The sequence below is a fragment of the Phascolarctos cinereus genome, unplaced genomic scaffold (assembly GCF_003287225.1).
Source record: "Phascolarctos cinereus isolate Bilbo 61053 unplaced genomic scaffold, phaCin_HiC Scaffold_2;HRSCAF=192, whole genome shotgun sequence".
In the NCBI taxonomy this organism is placed as follows: Eukaryota; Metazoa; Chordata; class Mammalia; order Diprotodontia; family Phascolarctidae; genus Phascolarctos; species Phascolarctos cinereus.
Window position 1 is genome coordinate 132,274,069 of NW_027555625.1, and position 20,961 is coordinate 132,295,029.

Below are 20,961 nucleotides of genomic sequence, written 5' to 3' on the forward strand. Positions count from 1 at the left end.
GTTTTGTTCATTAATCTTTCTGTTTTTTTCTTTTATTTTGTTAATGTATGTCCTTAGGGATTATTTTTTGCTCAAAAGAAATTTTATTTTGTTTCATCATTCTCATTGTCTTTCATGTAGTTATTAATGTTTCTGTGATTTTATCTTTAACTCACTCATTAGGACAAGTCTCCATTTAGGAGTGTGTTTTTTGCTTGTATACCTTGTATTTATATTTATATGCTATTTATTATTATGCCCATTAATTGAAGAATGGATGAACAAAGTATGGTATGGAAATGTGATAGAATACCGTTGAGTTATGAGAAATACGGCAATAAATGAAGGATGATTTCAAAGAGATTTAGAAAGATTTGTATGGATTGATGCAGTGTGAAGTGAGTAGAACCAGAACAATTTATACTATCACATCAATATTATAAAAATGAATAATTTTGAAAACACTTATTAACTGATGAAGAATGAGGGAACCTGATGAACAATTTATACAGTAACAAAAACAGCATATAGATAAACAACTTTGAAAGCTGTAAGAACTATGATTAAATGCAGGGTGTGTCCATTATTTCAGAGGACCTATGATGAAGCATGCTAGTTACCTTCTGATGTAGAGGTGACAGATTTAGGGTGCAGAATGAAACTTTTTTAACATGACAAGTGAGGGAATTTATTTTGCATAACTGTGCTTAATTGGTATTTCTTTTCTCTTTTTCAATGGGGAAGGGGAGTGTAAGGAAGAGAAAGCACTTTGTGTTAATTAAGAAATAAAAATTTAATACAGAATACAAAATTGAAATAACATCAACCCATTAAAAATAAAATAAAGCTACCTAACTTAATAGCTCAAGGGCTTTTTCCAGCATTTGTATGTGAGGGTGAAGATTCCATTTGGGAAATGTTGATTTTAGCTGGCAGTTGTTGATCCAGGACAGGAGTTTGAGAGAGTAATTGGGGTTCGATTTATAGATTAAATTCACCAAGTATGTATTAAGTGCCAATGACATATCACATGCAGGAGGATACAAAATCAAAAATAAAAACAGATATTGACTTTAGGGAACTGACATTGTACTGGGTGTTGTGATACTTCATGTACATAGCTGGGTAACTGGAGTAGTCACAGGTACCTGGTTAGCTGCTCAGTCTAGGTCTTATGTTTTAATCTTTTTAGTCTCTTTCAGTGTGTGCTTATGAGTCTTTTGTGTTTAAAGTATTTATTTTCTGTGGAGGATATACTTACCCTCTATGTGGTGATATACATTGTATATTAATACTTTCTTTTGGGGAGACTGTATATATGAGTCAAACCTGTAAAGCCAAACCTTACTTTAAATGATTTTTCACAGAATTTCCAGGTGGGTTGTGAGCATGAAGGTCTAGAGGTAATGAGAAAAAGCCTAATCGTTTTCTTTAGAGACCAGACTCCCCGAGGCCTTAACTCTGTCCATATGGGAGGCTAGAGTCCCTTACTGGGAGAGAGTGTACCCCAGTCCCCTGGGCAATGGGATCTGTTGTTGCAGCACAGAAAGTGCTGGTTGTGGAGTCAAAGGTCCTAGGGGTAAATCCGACCTTGAAAACTTCCTATTTTTGTGACGTTGGACAGGTCACAACCTCACTGGGACTCGGTTTCCTCATTTCTAAAATGAGAGATTGGACTAGATGGTTTTTGAGATCCTTTCTAATATAAATCTATGGTCCTATGATAATCTGAGGAGGAAGAAAGTACATTAATATAAAGAAGGACTGAAAAAGCTTCATTGTATAAGATGCTACCTGAAGAGAAGGAAGCTGGATTTGAAGAAAGTTAAGGATTCTTAAAAGGTGGAAATGAGGTGGGAACACTCTTGTTCAGGCATAGATTTGGAGATCAAGTAGATTTGGGAACTCTATGCATAGGGATAACTGAACATATTGGAGCTAATGAGATCACTAAGGGACAAGGCATAGTTTGAGAAGAAGAGAGGGTCTGGGATGGAGATATGAAGACATTCATGTTTAGGGAACAGGAGAAAAATAATGAGCCAGCAGGGAAGACTGAGAAGTAGTTATCAGAATGGAGGAGAACTGAGGAGGGAGCAGAGCCACTGAAATCACCTTAGGGGAGAGAACGAAGAAGGGAGTAGTCAGCTGTCAAAAGCTGCAAAGAGGTTAAGGAGGATGAAGACTCAGAATAGGGTGCTGGATTTAAAAAAAAAGTTTTACTGTTTTTTTTTTATATTAGTCATTTTCAAACATACATTCCCTTCCAATGTTGTTAGTCTTCCCTTATGACAAGAAAAATCAGTTAAGTAAAGCCAACTGACACATGACACTGTGTCTTTCAACATTTCAGTGCAACATTTCATAACCACAGTCCTCTGCCTTTGCAGCATAATAAAGAAAGTGCATTTCTTCATTTCTTTTCTTGGTCCAGGATTTGTGATTCTAATCACATAGCACTCAGATGAATTTTTAAAATTTGTGTTGTAGTTATGAGCGTATTGTTTTCCTGATTCTTTTTATTCTGCATTAATTCTTAGAAATCTTTCCATAATTCTCTGAATTCATTATATTATTTATTTCTTGCATTCATATGCTATAATTTGTTGAGGTTTTCCCTAAGTAATGACTATAATCGGAACATTTTCAGCTCTTTGCTATCACAAATATAAGTTCACATTTATGTTGCTTTTTAAGGTTTTCAAAGCAATTGACATATAATCTCATTTTATTCTTACAACCACTGTGTGAAATAGGTGCTTTTACAGATGAGGAAAGTGAGGCTTAGAAAAGTACTGGCATACCTTATTTTATTGCTGTTTGCAACTGTATTTTTTACAAACTGAAGGTTTGTATCAAACTTACATAGAGCAAGTCAATCGGTGCCATTTTCCAACAGCATGTGCTCACATTGTACCTCTGTCACATTTTGGTAATTCTTGCAATATTTCAAACTTTTTTATTTTTATATATGTTATGGTGATCTGTGATTCAGTGATCTTTGATGTTAGTATTGTAATTGAAAATAATTACAATATAAGACAGTGAATTTGATCGATTAATGTGTATATTCTAACTGTTCTACAGACTGACCAGCTGTTCCCTCATCTCTCTCTCTGTCCTTGGGCCTTCCTGTTGCCTGAGACACAACAATCTTGAAATTAGGCCAATTAACAACCCGACAGTGGCCTCTAAGTTCAAGTGAAAGGAAGGGTGTATCAATGCAGCAAACTTCACTGTTGTGTTATTTTAGGAAATTGTCACAGCCATCTCACCCATCACCCTACCCCCTGATCAGTCGGCAGCCATCAGCATCGAGGCAAGACCCTCCAGCAGCAAAAAGATGGACTTGCTGAAGGCTCACATGATATTATCACTTTTTTTCTTTTTAGGCAATTGGGGTTAAGTGACTTGCCCAGGGTCACACAGCTAATAAGTGTCAAGTGTTTAGTCTGAGGCTGGATTTGAATTCAGGTCCTGCTGACTTCAGGGCTGGTGCTCTATCCGCTGTGCCACCTAGCTGCCCCGATATTATCACTTTTTAGTAATAAAGTATTTTTAAATGAAGCTATGTACACTTTTTTTTAAAGACATAATGCTATTGCACAATTAAGAGGCTACAGTATAATGTAAACATAACTTTTACATGCATTGGGAAAGTGAAAAATTCATGTGACTCAGTTTATTGTGATTTTTGCTTTATTGTGATATCTGGAACCAAATCTACAGTATCTCCAATATATACATGTAGCGATTTGCTTGGGGTCACATAAGTAATAAGTGCTTAAGGCAGAATTCAACTTGAGGTCTTTCTGACTCCAAGTCCATTGCTCTATCTACTATATTGCTGTGAATATTTTGCTGTATGTAGGACCTTTCTTCTGTCCGTAAACTTCTTAGTGTACATCAGGCCTTTGGATATAACAGTTAAGAAAGTAGTTTCAGTAAAGTGATAGGCTGAAAAATAATGCAGTAAGGAGTTTGAGGAAGTGAGAATATGCTTTTCTTTTTAGGAGATGATATAGAAGATAATTTTGTTTTTTTCTGGGGGGATGGGTGGGCCAAGGACAAATCTTTTAGGATAGAAAACCTGGATATATTTGTGGGCTATGGGAAGTGAGCTAAGTAGATAGGGATAAAGTGAAGGCAAAACAGCAGGGATGATCATCGTGGTAAAGCTCCCAGAGGAGTTGGGAGGGAATGGGAGCTGAGATTCAAGCAGAAACATTGCTCTTGACAAAGAGGAGTATTTTTTCCTGGAGAGTTGTACAAAGGAAGCAGGGACATGTGAAGAGGTTGACAGGTTTTGAGGTGTCAAATAATGAAGATAAACAAGCTTATGATTGATCATCTCATTTTATCAATAAAGAGAGAATAAGCAATTCACATTGTGGAGAATAGGTAGTATTTTATGGAGGGTACTAGGTTTCTGTGAGTGCAAACATATATGAAGAATTGAGATGAAGAGGTATAGGTGAAAATGAAGCTTGCTTATCATAGAGCAGAAATTTCAGATGATACTGTGGAAGGACCAAGTAGGGTAGGGACATTGGAAGGGTAAGACTGAGGTGTATGAGAATCAGAGAATAAGGAATGGAAGAAGGTGTGACTCTAAATTATAGAAGTAAAATAAGCTAGAAGTAGGAATTTACCAGCTATGAATGAGAAAAGAAGCAATTAATTGTAGTACCATGGAAAGTGCTATATTTAAGTAAGAAGAATCAGAGGACCTCAGTTCAGATTTCTAGCTTGACCCTTTTACTGTATGTGACCAGGGGCAATGCACAACCACCTTGATTCTCTGTTCCTTATCAATAAGATTAAGGAGTTGGACTATTATCATGGCCTCTATCCTCTAGAGTCTTGTGATTATTGAGCATATGATGAGTGTTTCCTCTTCCAAGGAGAATGTTCTTTGTAATGGAAAACACAGAATGAACATGGTTATCAGAGAGTGCATTTGGTTGCCCTCAGTGAGTTCAAGTTACAAGAGCTTGATGCTGTATTCCTTAGAGCATTAAGACTACAACTGGTAAATGTGACTGCTGAGACTCTTTATTACTATAAGTGGTTGGTAAAGGCCGTTAGTAAACAGAATAGGTGCCTCAGGATTGGAGGAGGGCAAATATTCCTTTTTTTTTTCCCTCTAGGTAATGGGGTTAAGCGATTTGCCCAGTGTCACACAGCTAGTAATATCTGAGGCCACATTTGAACTCACATCCTCCTGACTCCAGGGCCGATACTCTATCCACTGTGCCACCTAGCTGCCCACTCCTTTTTTTTTTTTAAAGAAAAAAGGATTATGGAATCTGCAAACTATAGATCAGTGAGGGTGACTTTTGTTTCTGGACAATTGAGAAATACTTATTTAAGGAAATGTTTGGGATTACTTAGGAAAACAGTAATCACTGAAATCTTGAAATGGCTTCATTGAGAATAGGATGTTGTAGACTAACCCCCTTTTTTTGTATGGTACAAATAAATGGAAGATGGAGTAAATGTTTTAGACCTATTATACTTAGACTTGAGACATATTTGACAAAGATCTCTCAAGCTTAGTTACTGGATAACATGAAGAGATAAAGGCAGGATGATAATGTAGTTGTATTGATTCAGAATTGGTCAAATGATTGAGTACAAAGAATTGATAAATCTGTCTTGACCTCGAAGAAGGTCTCTAATGGAAGTCTCCAGGGATCTGCCTTCAGCCCTGTGCTGTTCAACATTTAAAAAAAATCAATACCAGGGATGAAACCATAGAAGGTATGTTTATCGACTTCGATGATTCAGATATATCTGGGAGGGGGGAAGAATTGCTAGTATGTTGTTCAGAGATTTTTTATTTTACTGATTTTCAGCCTCAGGTCTTGGATTGTGATTTTGTCCTGGGACTAGTCAGTCTCCTCTTGTGCTCTTGAATAGGCTGAGTGTGCCTAGGTTGATTCTTTCCCTTCCGGAGTCTGGATGCTGTTGCCACTGCCAGTCTGGAGGAGGTAGCAGATTCAGGGATCTATGCTTTGCCTAAGTCCCTAGCTTCTGTCTCTATTTCCTTGTTGTCCACTGAGATTTCAGCTTCAGCTAGTCTCCTTATCTTTGATCAGTTATTAATTTGGAGTTCATTGCATCTTCTGTTTTGGCCTCAGCAGTACTCAGGAGGATTTGCACATCAGATTGGTCACAGGCCTCCTGGACAGGCGCATATTTGCTGAGTTTGCTTGGTTTCCTGTAATGCTCCGTATCCCATCTCAAATCTCTGTCCTGGACCCCCCTGTCTTCACACTCACTTGGTGACTTCGTTAGGATGCATGGGTATCATTTCTTTTGATGACTGCCAGATCTATCTATCCAGATCTAGTTTGTCTTATGAGTTGTAGTCTCTCATCTCTGACTACCTGATAGACATTTCAAACTGCATATCTCATAGGCTTCTCAAACTCAACATATCCAAAAACAGAAGCCATTATCGTTCTGTGTAAGCCTACACCTCTTTATTTTCCCTCTTACTATTGAAGGAATCAGCATCCTCCTAGGCATTCAGGCTGGCAACCCTGATGATCTCAATTCCTCACTCTCGTGTCATCCCATGTACTCAGTCAATAGCCAAATCTTGTTTATATCTCCACAAGATCTTTTATATGTGTCTCCTCTCCACTTTTACATACTCACCACTCTAATTTAGGTCCTCATTTCTTCTCACTTGAAGAGTCTTATGTTTGTTCTACCTCTCTTAAGCCTCATGCCAATCCAGTCTGTCTCATTCTTTCTTTCTCAGTGATTTGAGTGCCTAGCTCAGTCTTTCCTCCTCATCTCTTGCCTTCATATTAAGGGCCTTTAATATATGTAGTGATATGCCCTGAAATACCTTAACTTTCCAGTTTATCTTTACGTAGTTATGTCGTACCCACTCTATCTCAGCTGCACATAGAGATGGACAGTCATATCCTTGTTCTTGCCAACACCTCTAATTGTTCTCCTTCCTAGTTTACAAACTTGGAAATTCCTTTATTTGATCTTTACCTTTTGTCATTCTGTCTTTCCCTATGCCTTATGACTTCTAATTCATTTCTTCATCTTGATCACGACCTCCTTTCTCAAGGCTCTTAGTTCTTTCCCAGGCCATCACCCCAGTATTGGCTACATTCTCTTCTCTTCCCTATCTACACCCTTGTATTGTTGGAAATAACCTCTGGTGCCCAAATAGGCACAGTAAGTTAGACAGACTCAGGATGAGTGAAGTAATGAAACCTTTAATCTGCTTCCTGCAGGAAGCGGGTGGAAGTCGAGATGAGCACACACACCCCCTACACAAGTGAGAACAAACCTTATATTCCCATTCCCCACTGCAAGTCCCTCCTAGCTGACTTTCATAGGTAGAAGTCTGCACAGGTCACAGACTTCCCCAAATGCCCACCACATGTTCCCCTACATAAGTTTCAAGCATGTGCACTCTAAGTAAAGCTTAACCTTTGTCCTCCTTCCAGCCTCTTTAATCAGACAACCAGTTTCAGCTGGTTTCTGACCCAAAGCTCCTTTCTTTTCTATTTCCTTATATGGAAATATTATAGTTTCTTACTTCTCACGTTATGAACCATCTCAACTCTATATTATCCCGCATCCTCCATCCCCTGCCCCACAAACTGGATTACTCACACCCATCCATCTCCTTTTCTCTTATTTACATGTTGTTGAATGGAGCTGAAAGAAATCACAAAAGCATGTTGATTTGACCCACTACAAATTTATATAATCTAATCTGGGCAGCCAGGTTGCTCAATGGATAGAGCTCTGAGTCTGGAGTCAGAAAGTCATCTTCCTGAGTTCAAATCTGGCGTCAGACACTTGCTAGCTGTGTGAACCTGGGCAAATAGTGTAACTCTGTTTGCCTCAGTTTTCTCATATGTAAAATGAACTGGAGAAGGCAGTGGCAAAATACTCCAGTATCTTTGCCAAAAAAGTCCCCCAAAGGGGTCACAAAGAGTCAGACACAACTGAAAAATGATTTTAAAAAATCTCATGTGGACCCTTACTGCAATAAAGCCTGCCTTTGTACTGTCTCCCATATGTGGAAGGCTCTTCTTCCTCACCACCACCTCTTAATTTCTTGGCTTCCTTGAAGTCTCAGATCTCATATCCTATCTTCTTTAGATCCTGTACCTCCAGCTGCAAGTGTCTTCCTCTCGTATGAACCTAGTTATTTACGTGTCTCTCTCATTAGAATGTGAATTCCCTAAGGGCAGGAAATAGCTGCTCTTTTTTTTCTTTAGTATCTTTAGCACTTAACACAGTGTCAGCACGTGGTAGCTCTTAATAAATTCTTATTATGATGAATGAATATATTTTAATGACTAAAAGCATGGAATGATTCATAATTACAAACTGATTCAGAATGTGATAGTCAGAACCAGGAAAACAATATACAAAATGACTTCAGCAACATACATGGAAAAAAGACAACAAATACACCCAAACAGTCAAAGTTGAATATTACAAAAGTATAGTGATCAAAGAAGAGATACGTGAAAACATTTCGCTTTGCTTTGTTGAAGAGTCAGGGTACTATGCCCTATAGAACACTACCTATAATGTCAGACTTTTTTTATATGTTGTTTCAGAAAAGTTTTTTTCCTTTTTCATTCTTTATTATAAGGAATGACTCCCTGGGAGTTGGATGGAATATGGGGAGGGATATTAATGAGAAATGTAAGTGATATAAAACAAAAGTCACTAACATTTATTTTTAAAAATCCAATTTATGGATTATGCCTTAGTATTCAGTCTAGTCTTTCTAGGTTTATGAGTCATCAGAGATTATTGTGTTATAGTTTTAATTGTATTTTACTCTATCCTAATCCTTTGGAAAATTGATAATCCCTATAGGTTTTGTGAACCCAAATATTCAATTAAATGAAATGTTTTATTTTCCAAATACTACAGATAAATTGGAGTCTACAGGATTATAGGTGTTAAAAATGGCTGTATTCAGTCAAATTTTAGAGACCCTATGTAGGCATTAAAAAGGGTCATTAAAATAATTCTTGACTTCATTGAATATCCTTTTTTGAGTCATTGTAAATGAGTGGACACAAAATTTTGACCCAAGTGTTTATTCTGTGGCATTTGTCTCTGTGCTAAGTGGGCTGAAAAACCATTCAATAATGTTTTAATACTAAATAATGTAGAATTGATGGATTTGTTTCTTATTGTTAACAAATTAAAACAATCATTCTAGGTTCACCTCCATTACATTAAACATACTTAGCACAAAATTCCAGGTTTGTATTGAGGAAATATATTTTGTACTTTTCCCTAAGAGTAATAATAGTGTTAGTAATTAAAAAAAATTATAATTAAAATTGTTCTCATTTATTTTTATATGCTTTTATGACAGGTATCTTATGTCATTACAATAGAGGGGAAGACATATACTTTGCTCCTAAAACAAAAGTAGGTGGTTAACTTTACTTTCACCTCATATCTTAGTTCATATTCCTTTTAGGTATATCCATTAACTAAAACTCATTTTTCACAGGAAAATATTTTTATTATTTGAATTTTAAAATTTTCTGGATTGATAACATATCCTTTTTATTACTTTGGATCCCCTCACGTCAGATTTCTGCCTTTTTGAGAACATGAAATTTGAAAATTTAAAATATTACCTTTAACAGATATTTGAACCATGTATACATAGCAAAGTAGTAAGTACTTGGGAAAAAAGTGTGTGGAGACACATCAAGAGGTAGATTTTCTCTTCTGATGCTCTTCTGACATGAGATTAATGTGTTTATGGCATAACATTTAAAATAATAAAGTATTTAAAAGCAAAAATATTAATTGATGTAAATGTAGTTTAAATGTATTGGATTTGAATTCAGAGGACCTGTGTTTGAGTTCCAACTCTGCCATTTCATACCTCTGTGGCATTGGACAAGGCTTACTGAACATTGGTTTCTTTACTCTAAAAATGAAATCATACTGTGTGTTATCACCCACCTCATAAGAGATAATGGCTTTCGAAAGTGTTTTATAAACCATAAAGCTATGTGAATTTCAATTATTTAAGTCATGGAAGACCAATAGTACATAGTTTTTTATATCAATGTATCTGCAGTATCACTGATAATAGTACTTCCTCCGCAAAGCATATTGCAATCTATTCATGCTTTCTTGAAAAATTTTTGTCTGTGTCCTTCAATAAATCTCCAATAAGGGGTCTACCAACTGTTCTAATGGCCTTTTCCTAGTTCTCTTGACCTACTTTGGATAGAAATGCGTCGTTTAGACTTTTTATTGATATCCCTTACTCTGGAATAAATGTGTGGCCCACTTTTCTTTTTTGGTCTTTTTTTTTCTGATGAGAGATTTTATATGCTGCTTCTCTTCCATATTCCTATTTGGTATTTTGTTGTAGCCTACTCATGGCTATCATATGACCTCTCTATTGTACTTTGGGTGTCCCACAAGCTTATTTCTTCAGGGACTGATATCCTATGTATAACATCACTGGGTGTTGCTGTGAAGGGTAGAGTTGACAAGCAGGAAAAAGTTCTTATAGCTGCAAGGAAGCAGGGGTCCTACCTAGTTAAGGACTAGAGTGAAGACCAGGAGAGTAGTGACCATGCATCTCCCTAGATCTTACCATCTTGGAAATACTATAGAGTCACAATCAGAATCACACAAGATTTAGCAGCTACCATTTTAAAGGAGTAGAAGGTTTGTAATATATTCCAGAAAACAAAGGAGCTAGTATTGCAACCAAGAATAATCTTCGTAGCAAAACTCAGCATAATCCTTCCAGGAGGAGGTGGGGAGGGGTGGATATATAATGAAATACAGGACTTTCATACATTTCTGATGAAAAGTCCAGAGTGGGATGTAAAATCTGACACTCAAACTCAAGACTCAGGTGAAACATAAAAAGGTAAACATGAAAGAGAAACCATAAGGGACTTAGTAAGATTAAACTGTTTATATTCATGTATGGGAAGATGATATATGTAACTCTGAAGAACATTATTGTTAAGGCAGTTTAGGAGGAGTTTACATACTCAGCGGTTATGAGTGTGAGTTGATTGTATTGGTATGAGGGGGTGAGAAAGAGGGATGCAGTGGAAGAAGGGGGGAAGGGAGAGGTAGAAAAGGGAAGATTATCTCATGTAAAAGAGGTATGCAAGGAAGAATTTGTACAATGTATGGGAAAACGGGAGGGTCAGCAATGCTTGATCCTCACTATCATCTAAACTGGTTCAAAGAAGGAAGAAAATATTTACAATCCTAGTTGGCTTAGAAATCTATCTTACCCAACAGGGAAATAGGAGGGGAAGAGGATAACACAAAAGGTTGGGAGTGATAAGGAAAAGGGCAAGTTAAATGTGGCAGTGGTCAGAAACAAAAGAGACTTTTGAAGAGGGCCAGGGTAAAAAAAAAAAGACAAACAAAAGAAGGTAAGTTAGAGTGAAATACACAGTAATCATAACTGTGAATGTGAATGAGATGAACTCACCCATAACATTGAAGAGGATAGCAGAATGAATTAGAAATCAGAATCCGACAATATGTAGTTTACAAGAAATAAATTTGAAATAGAAACACACACACAGTTTAAATAAGGGACTGAAACACAATCTGTTACATTTTAGTTGAAGTAAAAAAGATAGGGACAACAATCATGATCTCAGACTAAGCAAAAGCAAAAAATAGACCCAATTAAGAGATAATGAGGAAAACTACATTTTGCTAAAAGGTATCATACACATCAATATCAATATCAATATCAGTACTAAACATATATATACCAAATGGCATAGCATTCATTCTTTATAATGTCTAGTTATATGTTTATATGGTCTAAAACTATTGATTAATATCACTGACATGTAGTGTAGTTTCCCAGTTTTTCCTTTTGATTAAATCTGATTTTAGCTTTCACTTTGTCTGAAATCATGATTACTAGCCCTGCTTTTTTACATAATCAATTATTCTTCTGACCTTTATATTATGTTTGTGTGTATCTCTCATATGTATAGAATTTCCTAAAAGCAGCATATTGTTGAATTCAAATTTTTAACCTGCTGTCGGTTTCTGTTTTATGGAGAAATTCATCCCATTCACATTCTGAACTATAATTACTTTTTGTAATTATTTGTTGTATATTTTGTTGTAATACTTGTATATTTTTCTCCTTCCTATTTTCCTCACTATCGTTCTCACCCCATTCCTATCTCTCCACATTCCTCTACTTTACTTCTATCCACTACCTTGCCCTCTTATTCCTTAACCTACCACCTCTCCAAAAATCCCTCCCTTATCCTCTCCCCCCACTTTATCCCCTTACTCTCTTATTTCTTTCTGAATTTAGAAGATTTTTATACACTTCTAAATACGTATGTTGTTCCCTCTTCATCCCATTCCTGTTAATCTACACACCCTTCTATATCCCACCTTTCCTATTCCCTATCCCATCCTTATCCTCTCCTCTATCCCTATCTCCTTGCCCTCTTATTTCTTTCTGAATTTAGAAGACTATTATACATATACATACATATATCTATATCTATACCTATATATACACACACACATATTGTTTACTCTTTAACCCATTCCTGATGAGAGTAGGGTTCCAGAACTACCTGCCCACCTCCGCTATTTCATACCTCTGTATCAGTTCTTCCTCTCAAATCTCATTTGTGTGAAATAATTGCTCTTTTTGCCTTTTCCTATGTCTTTTTTGCTTTTTAGAATCAAATCATACTCAGTTCTACCTCATTCTTTCTTTTGAACTAGCTAATTACTAATGACAATCTTAGGCATATAGTTTGTATTTCCTCATATAAAAAGTGAACAGTTTGTCCTTATTGAGTCTCTTGTAATTAGTCTTTGATGTTTACCTTGTATTTCTCTTGGATCTTGTTATGTCAAATTTTCTGTTTAGTTCTGGTCTTTTTGCAATAAAATTCTGAAAGTCTGTCAATTCATTGAATATCCATTTTTTTTTCATTCAAGATTATACTTTACTGGGTATGATATTTTCAGCTGCAACCCCAGTTCTTTAGCTCTTCTATATATACCGTTCCAAGCCCTGTGGTCTTTTAGTGTTGCCATTGTTAGGTCTTGTATAATTGTAATTGTGGCTCTGCCATGTTTTAATTTTTTTTTTTCTTGCTGCTCATAATGTTATCTCCTTAACCTGGGTATTTCAGAATTTGGTTCTGATATTCGTGTAGGTTTTCTTCATAGGACCTCTTTCAGGTGCTGATGGGTAGATTTTTTTCTATTTCTACTTTCCCCTCTTGTTCTAACACTTCAGGACAATTTAATTATTTCTTGTGTTATATCAAGATTATTTTTTTTTGATTGTAGCTTTCAGGTAGTCCAGTTATTCTTATGTTTTTTCTTCTTCATTTGTTCTCCTCATCAGTTGTTTTGCTTATAAGATGTTTTTCACTCTCTTCTATTTTTTTATTCTTTATATTTTGTTTTATTTTATTATTTCTTGTTCTCCTGTAACTTCACTGGCTTCCCCTTGCCCAATTCTAATTTTCAAGGATTTGTTTTCTTCCTTAAGATTCTGGATCTCCTTTTTCAGTTGGTTGACATTCATAATCTTCTTGTTTCTCTTGGATTGTTCTTCCTTTTTTTTAAAAAAAAACTCAATCTCTCTTACTTGATTTTTGAAGTCCTTTTTGAATTTTTCTGTGAGTTCTTTCTGGGCAGCGGACCCTTTGATGTTACTCTTTGAGGCAGAAGAGGATTTTTTGCTTCAATACCTTCCTCTGAAGATGAACCCCAGTCTTCTCTATTCCCATAGTAACTGTCTATGATTGGGTTCTTTCTCCTTTGCCTGTTTATTTTAAAATTTTTTTTGGCGGTTTATCATTATAATCCCCTCTAACCCTGGGGTATGGGAGATAGGGTCTCTGGCCCCAAGTCCTTCTTACCATTACTTTTTGAGCTTTGTCCTGGGTCCAACCTCTGCACTCCTTTCCCTTTCCAAGCCACAGCTAGGGCCCCCTGGCCCACTATACTGGAAATGCTCTTGCTCCCTGGGAATCCTCCAGTGGCTATGACCTTCAGTTCTTCCCTCTGGCCTGGAACCAAGAGCAAGAACTCAGCTCTCCTTTAAGTACCCACAGCCACAGCATCCCTGCCCAACTGCTGTTGTACTTATTGGGTGTCTGCTGATTCCTTCTTGCCCAGGACCATGTCTCAGCAGTCCTGGTGTCACTTGTCAGCAGAGGCTCTCTCAGTCTTCCCTGCTCAGACACCTGACTCCACACACTGTCCAAGTTGTGAAAATTCCTGAGGCTATCGAGGCTATCTCCCAAAGCAGCCACCCCAGGGCTCCTTGGTTGTTGCTTCAGTGGAACTAGCTGGGAGGTGTTTACCCTTCGTGCTGGCCAAAGTTGTCCCAGGAATACCACTGTCCTGCCCCAGCTCTTGTTTATTTTTGCCACTCTCCATTCACCTTGAAGTGCTATTTTATCTTGTTTGCGGAGGAAATCTGGAGAGCCTGGGATTTTCTGGCCTATTCTGCCATCTTCCCAGAATCTTCTCCTCTATAGCATTCATTCTTAAAGGAAACATTGAATTATAAGAGGAAATAGACTGCAAAACTATACTAGTGGGGGACCTCAATTTTCCCCTCTTAGAACTAAATAAATCTAACCACAAAATAAGAAAGAAGTTAAGGAGATAAATGGAATTTTATTAAAATTAGAAATGAGAGACCTCTGGAGAAAATTGAATGGGTATAGAAAGGAATATATATATATATATACACACACACACACACACACACATATACACACATATATATATATGTATATTTTCCCAGATATACATGGCATCTTCATAAAAATTGATGATATATTAGGACATAACACCTCACAAATGCAGAAAATAAGAAATATTAAATGCAGCCTTTCCAGGCCATAATGCAATTAAAGTTAACATTCAATAAAGAGCCTTGGAAGCATAGCTTAAAAATTAATTGGAAGTTAGTCTAATCCTAAAGAGTGAGTGGATCAAAGATCAAATCACAGAAACAGTAATTTCATTAAAGATAGTGACAACAATGAGACAACACATCCAAATTTGTGGGATGCAGATAAAGCAGTATTTAGAAGAAATTTTATATTTCTTAATGCTTACATCAATAAAAAAGGGAAAGAACAGATCGATAAATTAGACATGTAGCTAAAAAATTAGAAAAAGAACAATTAAAAATTCCTAATCAAGCACAAAAATGGAAATCCTGAAAATCAAAGAAAATATTAATAAAGCTGAAAGTTAAGGATAACATTGAACTAAATAAAATTAGGGTGTGGTTTTGTGAAAAAAATAAAATGGAGAAACCATTGGTTAATTTTATTTAAAAAAGAAGAAAACCAAATTACCAGTATCAAAAATTAAAAGGTTGAATACACCACCAGTGAAGATGAAATCAAAGCAATTATTGCCCAATTATGTGCCTATAAAATGAATAATCTAAGTCAAATGGATGAATATTTACAAAAAATAAGTTGCTCTAATTAGAAGAAATAGAATGCTTAAATAATTCTATCTTAGAAAAAGAAATTAAACAACCCATAATTGAACTCCCTAAGAAATAATCCCCAGAAGTAGATGGATTTACCACTAAACATTTAAAGAACAATTAATTCAATATTGTATAAACTATTTGAAAAAATAAAGAGTCCTACCAAATTTTTACCTTAATTTTTTTTAAGGTGACCCATTTCCTTCTGGCTCTTTTTCCCTCATCTCTGATCCCCCCATTTGTTACCCCCTCCTCTGTGGGGTTTTGCTTATTAGTTCCTTTTTCTCTCCTGCTTTTATCTAGTTTTTATAATTTTTTCCCGTGTCTTTCTTCTTAGTTAGTCAGATAGATTGACTCTTTCTCTCCTCCCCTTCAACTAGTTCTGTTCATTAGTTTTTAAAATTTCATTTTTTGTGTCCCTTTCTAAAAAAGATTTCTCTCGCTTTATTATCTGTCCTGTCTACCCTAGACCCTCGTTCTCTGATTTTTGAGTCTCTTTTTTTTCTCTACATTCCTCATGCAATCAAAGCTTTCAAGGTATCCATTCTAGGCTCCCCCATTTAGGTGGTTTCCTGCAACTGCATTGCAGAGATTGCCCTGTGAATTCTCCTTTTCTATTGTGGCTCACTCCCAGAACAATGCCAATTACTGTAGGTGTCAGAGAGTACACTGACTTATGGTAAGGCCTATCCCATACTTCATTCCTGATTATGCAGCCCATTACTGATGTATGCCCACCCCTGTTTACCTTTATTCCCTATTTGCCTCAAAATCTCTCCTCCCTGGGTCCATGCTCTCCAACTCCATGAGCTACTGCTTGCCCTCAGGGGTTCCAAATCCCCTCTCCCAATTTAGGTGAAGCAGACTTTTAAATCACCAAATCCCACAAGCAACATTTAGAGTAAGGTGCCCATCTTCCTTCAGGGGCCATCTCTCTTTCCCATAAGAGCATTTCATCAGTGGAGTCCCCTGCTACCATCAAAATAAGACTGCCTTCTTTCCCCCTCCTTTTCTATTCTTCCTCCCTTCTCCTCACCCACTCCCCTATAGGAACCTTTCTTTCTGAAATCAGAGATCATATTCCCCTCTTTGCAAGGCCTTGATTTGACCCAGCAATCTCACATGTTCCTTGCTATCCTTCTCCCCTTTAACATACCCTCCTATGTTTTCTTGCAGCCCACAAAAATGTATTGATTTGCCTCTAGGCAGTGTGTGCCCCAAATCTGTCCATAAAGCTTCCTGTCCACCTCCCACTATTACCTCTGCCAAATTTCCATTCCTGTTTTCTTGTGTCCATTTAGAAGTCTCTTATTGGTCTGTGTGTTGCTGTTGCTGACTTTGACTACTGAATGTATTCACTCTTCCTGCATTTCTGTTTTTGGGGATGAGAGGCAAATAAATTCTGCAGTCTAGTTTCCTTTCTAAAAATGTTTTAAATTCTTCTTTATTGTTGAACATCTATCTTTTGTTCTATTTTATAAGTCTCAGATTTGCCGGATAGGTCAACCTGGCCTGCCTCCTGAGCTCTATTGTTTTTTGAACACATTGTCATATTCTCTCCTCCTTTTTCAAGTGAGTGAAAAATAGTCTTGTGTTATTTGAATGTCCTTTCTTTTGTATATGAAGGTCTTTCTCTTGATGGCTTGTATAACTTGTTTCTGAACTTAATTGTTATATTTAACTGCTCTGTGTCTAAGAGATTGAAGTCTGAGCTTTGTTTTGTTTTGTTTTCCTTCCTGGAGACAATCTATGAATTATTTCAATTGGAATTTCATTTTCTATGTTCAGAAGTTCTAGGAAGTTCTCTTCTATTGTTTCCTACATTATGGTGTTAAGTTTTTTTGTCCTGTTATGTTTTTCTGGGAGACTTATGATTCTTAGGTTTTCTCTATACTCCTTGTCTTCAAAATCTATATGTTTTGATAGTATAGTGTGTGCTACAGTTACCCAAAAATAACACTCGGAGATTTTCTAGGTATAAAGTGAAAGATTATTACGTTCTCGCGAGAAGCGGGCATCTGCTTCTTCTGGCAGTCGGAGCGAGGCGAGGCGAGGCACAAAGGTCAGAATAAAGGTTATATAGTCCTAAGGCAGAGACACCCACCCACCACTGGCTGTAAATTCCCATTGGACAGGAATTTCAGCCTTACAATCTAAAACGCGAAAATCTACCCCAGAAACAAGGAATCTCATTATAATACTACCAATCCTAGCTATTTTATCCTTGGTTAGCATTAGCCATTACCTAATACTAATGTTAACAGTACAGATCATGTGTTTTTCTAGGAACTAGGAACTTGAAACTTGGGCCTATTCAGGCTAGTGTAACCAACCTTGAGTTTGTAACAGTCTACAAAACTGTTACATTCAGTCTATCTGAGAGATCTCACGTTGTCTCACTCAATAGTGAGCATATTTTCTTTTAATGTTATTGTTTTTTATTTCTCTTCCTTTAAATTGTCCTTCCCTTCTGTTTATTTATATTCCTAATCTGTTTTTCTCTCTTTTGTTTCTTTGGTAAAGTTTGCTATTGCAGATTCAAGTTTTTTGATTCTGTTCATTATTTTTGCTGTGCAAGACATAAAAATTCTGTTCTTATAATTCTCATTTCTCTTTTAAACCATTCATGAACAGTATATTCTTGTTCCATGTTCTCACAGTTCACAGGGTCCTCTGTCTCATCAAAAATTGAATCATTTTCATTTGTTTTGCAGTATGTATTCATAAATGTGTGACCTTGTTTACTAGGTCTGATGGCCATATTTCTTTGTATGGTTACTGTTTTTCTTGTTGATTTATCTGTTTATATTCAAGGTCTTTTAGTTTTCTTTTTCCTGATGTCTTTTGTAATTTGTCTTTTTTCCCCATAATCTTCAATGAAATTATCTAATGTTTTTGTGATTGATTTTTAATCCACTAATCCCTTAGGGTTAAGTTACTTAGTCTGCAATTATTTTGTAATCTTTAATAACCCTTTATTGAACATAATGCTTATTGAATCCTTGCCAGTAATATTCCTGCTCTTATGCATTTGCTTGTGAAGTGTTTATGCCAAGATACATGGCCAGTTTTTTCCACATACAGTTGAGAAATATGTATACTTTTTCTATTTGTATTCAATTATCAGCAGAAACTTATGCCTAACATTCCTAAAATCCTATTCAGGTTCTTAACTTCTTTTATGTTCATTTTAATTTTTAGATTTGTTTAGATCCAAAAGATATACATTTAGCTATCTGCCACTTTATAGTCATATCTGCCCAGTCTTGTGTGATTCTGACCATAGTTTCTTACTACTTGAGCTCTTTCCTTCTGATTACATGAGTACATTTTTCTTTGACATGGAAGCTCTAGATTTTGGCAATGATGTTCCTGGTAGTTTTCACTTGGGGATTTCTTTCAGGAGGTGACTGGTAGATTCTTTGGATTTTCACTTTTCCTTCTTTTCCTAAAAAGTCTGGAAAGTTTTTTTTCATGATTTCTTGAAACATGTTGTCCAGGTTTATTTATTTATTTGCTTGTCATAGCCTCCAGATATCTAATGATTCTTTTTTTTTCTTTTCACGAGACAGTGGGGTTAAGTGACTTGCCCAGGGTCACACAGGTACTAAGTATTAAGTGTCTGAGGCTGGATTTGAACTCAGGTCCTCCTGACTCCAGGGCCGGTGCTCTATCTACTATGCCACCTAGCTGCTCCTATAAGGGTTTTTTGTTGTTGTTGTCTTTTTTTTTTTTTTAGGGCAATTGGGGTCAAGTGACTTGCCCAGATTCAAACAGCTAGTGAATATTATGTGTCTGAGGCTGGATTTGAACTTAGGTCTTCCTGACACCAAGGCCAGTGCTCTAGCCACTGTGCCACCTAGGTGCCCCTCTCAGCTGCCTTTTGACTCTTTGCTTGTGGGCACCATCTCCAACTGGTGAGTCCTTTCTGGAACCTTTATTTTGGGAAAAGGTCCCAAACCAGCCATCCCTGATTCTCCAGACTTGGTCAATATATGCCTGCACAGGTACCCCTTGAGCCAACTGCTTTTCAGTTCTCCTTTTGTGTATTGTTTTGTGTGTATTCTCTCATTAAAACATATTTGCTTGTACTTGTATCCACAGTGCTTATCACAGTGCCTGCCAAATGGTCAGCACTTAATAAATGCTTGTGGCTTATTGCTTGTTTGCAGTATTTTGTTTACCTGTCACTGGAAGTCTTCAAGCAAAATCTAAACGACCACTTGCAGGGTGGAGGTAGGAAGATTGTCCATGTGTTATTTGGAGTGGATAACTTCTGATATCCCTTCCAGTTCTGAGGTTTTGTGAAGAAAAAATGTATAGTGACTGATGGTGGGAAAAGGTCTTGAATGGGTGTGAAGAGAGATCTAAGTTCTTATAGAAGCTCTATTTTTAACTTGTGTAAGACAAGAGAAGTCACTTTCATTGCCTTTATTTCCTTATCTCTAAAATGGGAATAATAGGTGTCCCATCTACTTCACAAAAAACGTTAAAGGTATCAATTATAACAAATAATAAATAAATATAATAATATATAAAAGTCTTTGAAAAATACAAGGTGCTTTTCAAATGCAAATGTTTATTATTTTGATTATTCTATTTCATTTATTTTTCCATCTATTTTTAAATATTAATTTTAATGACATCATAACACCATTATCTTTTAGGGATGTTATACAGTAACATCTGTTACTGCACATCTGTTCATCTGTTTTTAGAGACATCAGCTACATACTTGAATGAAACTATGATCTCAGTAGCATGGGTATCGCTTCCAATGGTGCAAAATGTGGCTCTTCCGTGCCTCCTTATTTTGCATGAATCTTGCCCACATCTATAAATCCCATAAATGAAAAATATATACCTTTGAGTTAGATGTGGCTTAGGAGTAAGAATGACTGGTCAGAAAACACTGTTCTATTACACATTAAAAAAATTGGACTGGGCCTGTGATTTCATAAATGTGGGAAATTCATGATGAGGAATTTTCCTTTTATTGATGTAGGTCAGCACCTTTTCTCAGCCTGGAATCTTAGAAAACTGCTTGAGTCATTGAGAGATTGTTATCTACCCAAGGTTATAAAGGTAATTCAGATGTCAGAAGCTAGACTTGGACACAGGTGTTCCACATTCCAGGGTTCTTCTCTCTACTATACCACACTGCCTCTCCCATTATACATAGATGGAATAAATTTATTTATGGTATAGTATTCATTTTTCCTAATATAACTTTTCTTTGTCATCTACTATACTTTATTTTTATAAATGCAGGAACACTCTGTTTATTAGGTCCATGATTCATTTTTAGCAATACAATTACAGAATACTGCAATGCTGGTTACAAGCATACTCAATATGGTTTGATCGTTACAAATAATGTTGGGCACTACAAGTCTATGTGAAGTATGATATAAAAGGTAATTCTTGACACAACAAAGAATTGT

The 20,961-nt window shown here is 36.4% G+C and overlaps 1 protein-coding gene across 3 annotated transcripts in view; it reads left to right on the forward strand.

The window, feature by feature from the left end:
* Window positions 1–20,961, forward strand: part of LOC110203206 (disintegrin and metalloproteinase domain-containing protein 2) — a 145,540-nt gene that overhangs the window by 29,563 nt on the left and 95,016 nt on the right. For all 3 annotated transcript variants that reach the window (XM_020979691.2, XM_020979693.2, XM_020979694.2), the window contains exon 3: window positions 9,368–9,423. In XM_020979691.2, coding sequence (XP_020835350.1) covers window positions 9,368–9,423 — 56 coding nt within the window. The remainder of the gene's footprint in view (window positions 1–9,367; window positions 9,424–20,961) is intronic.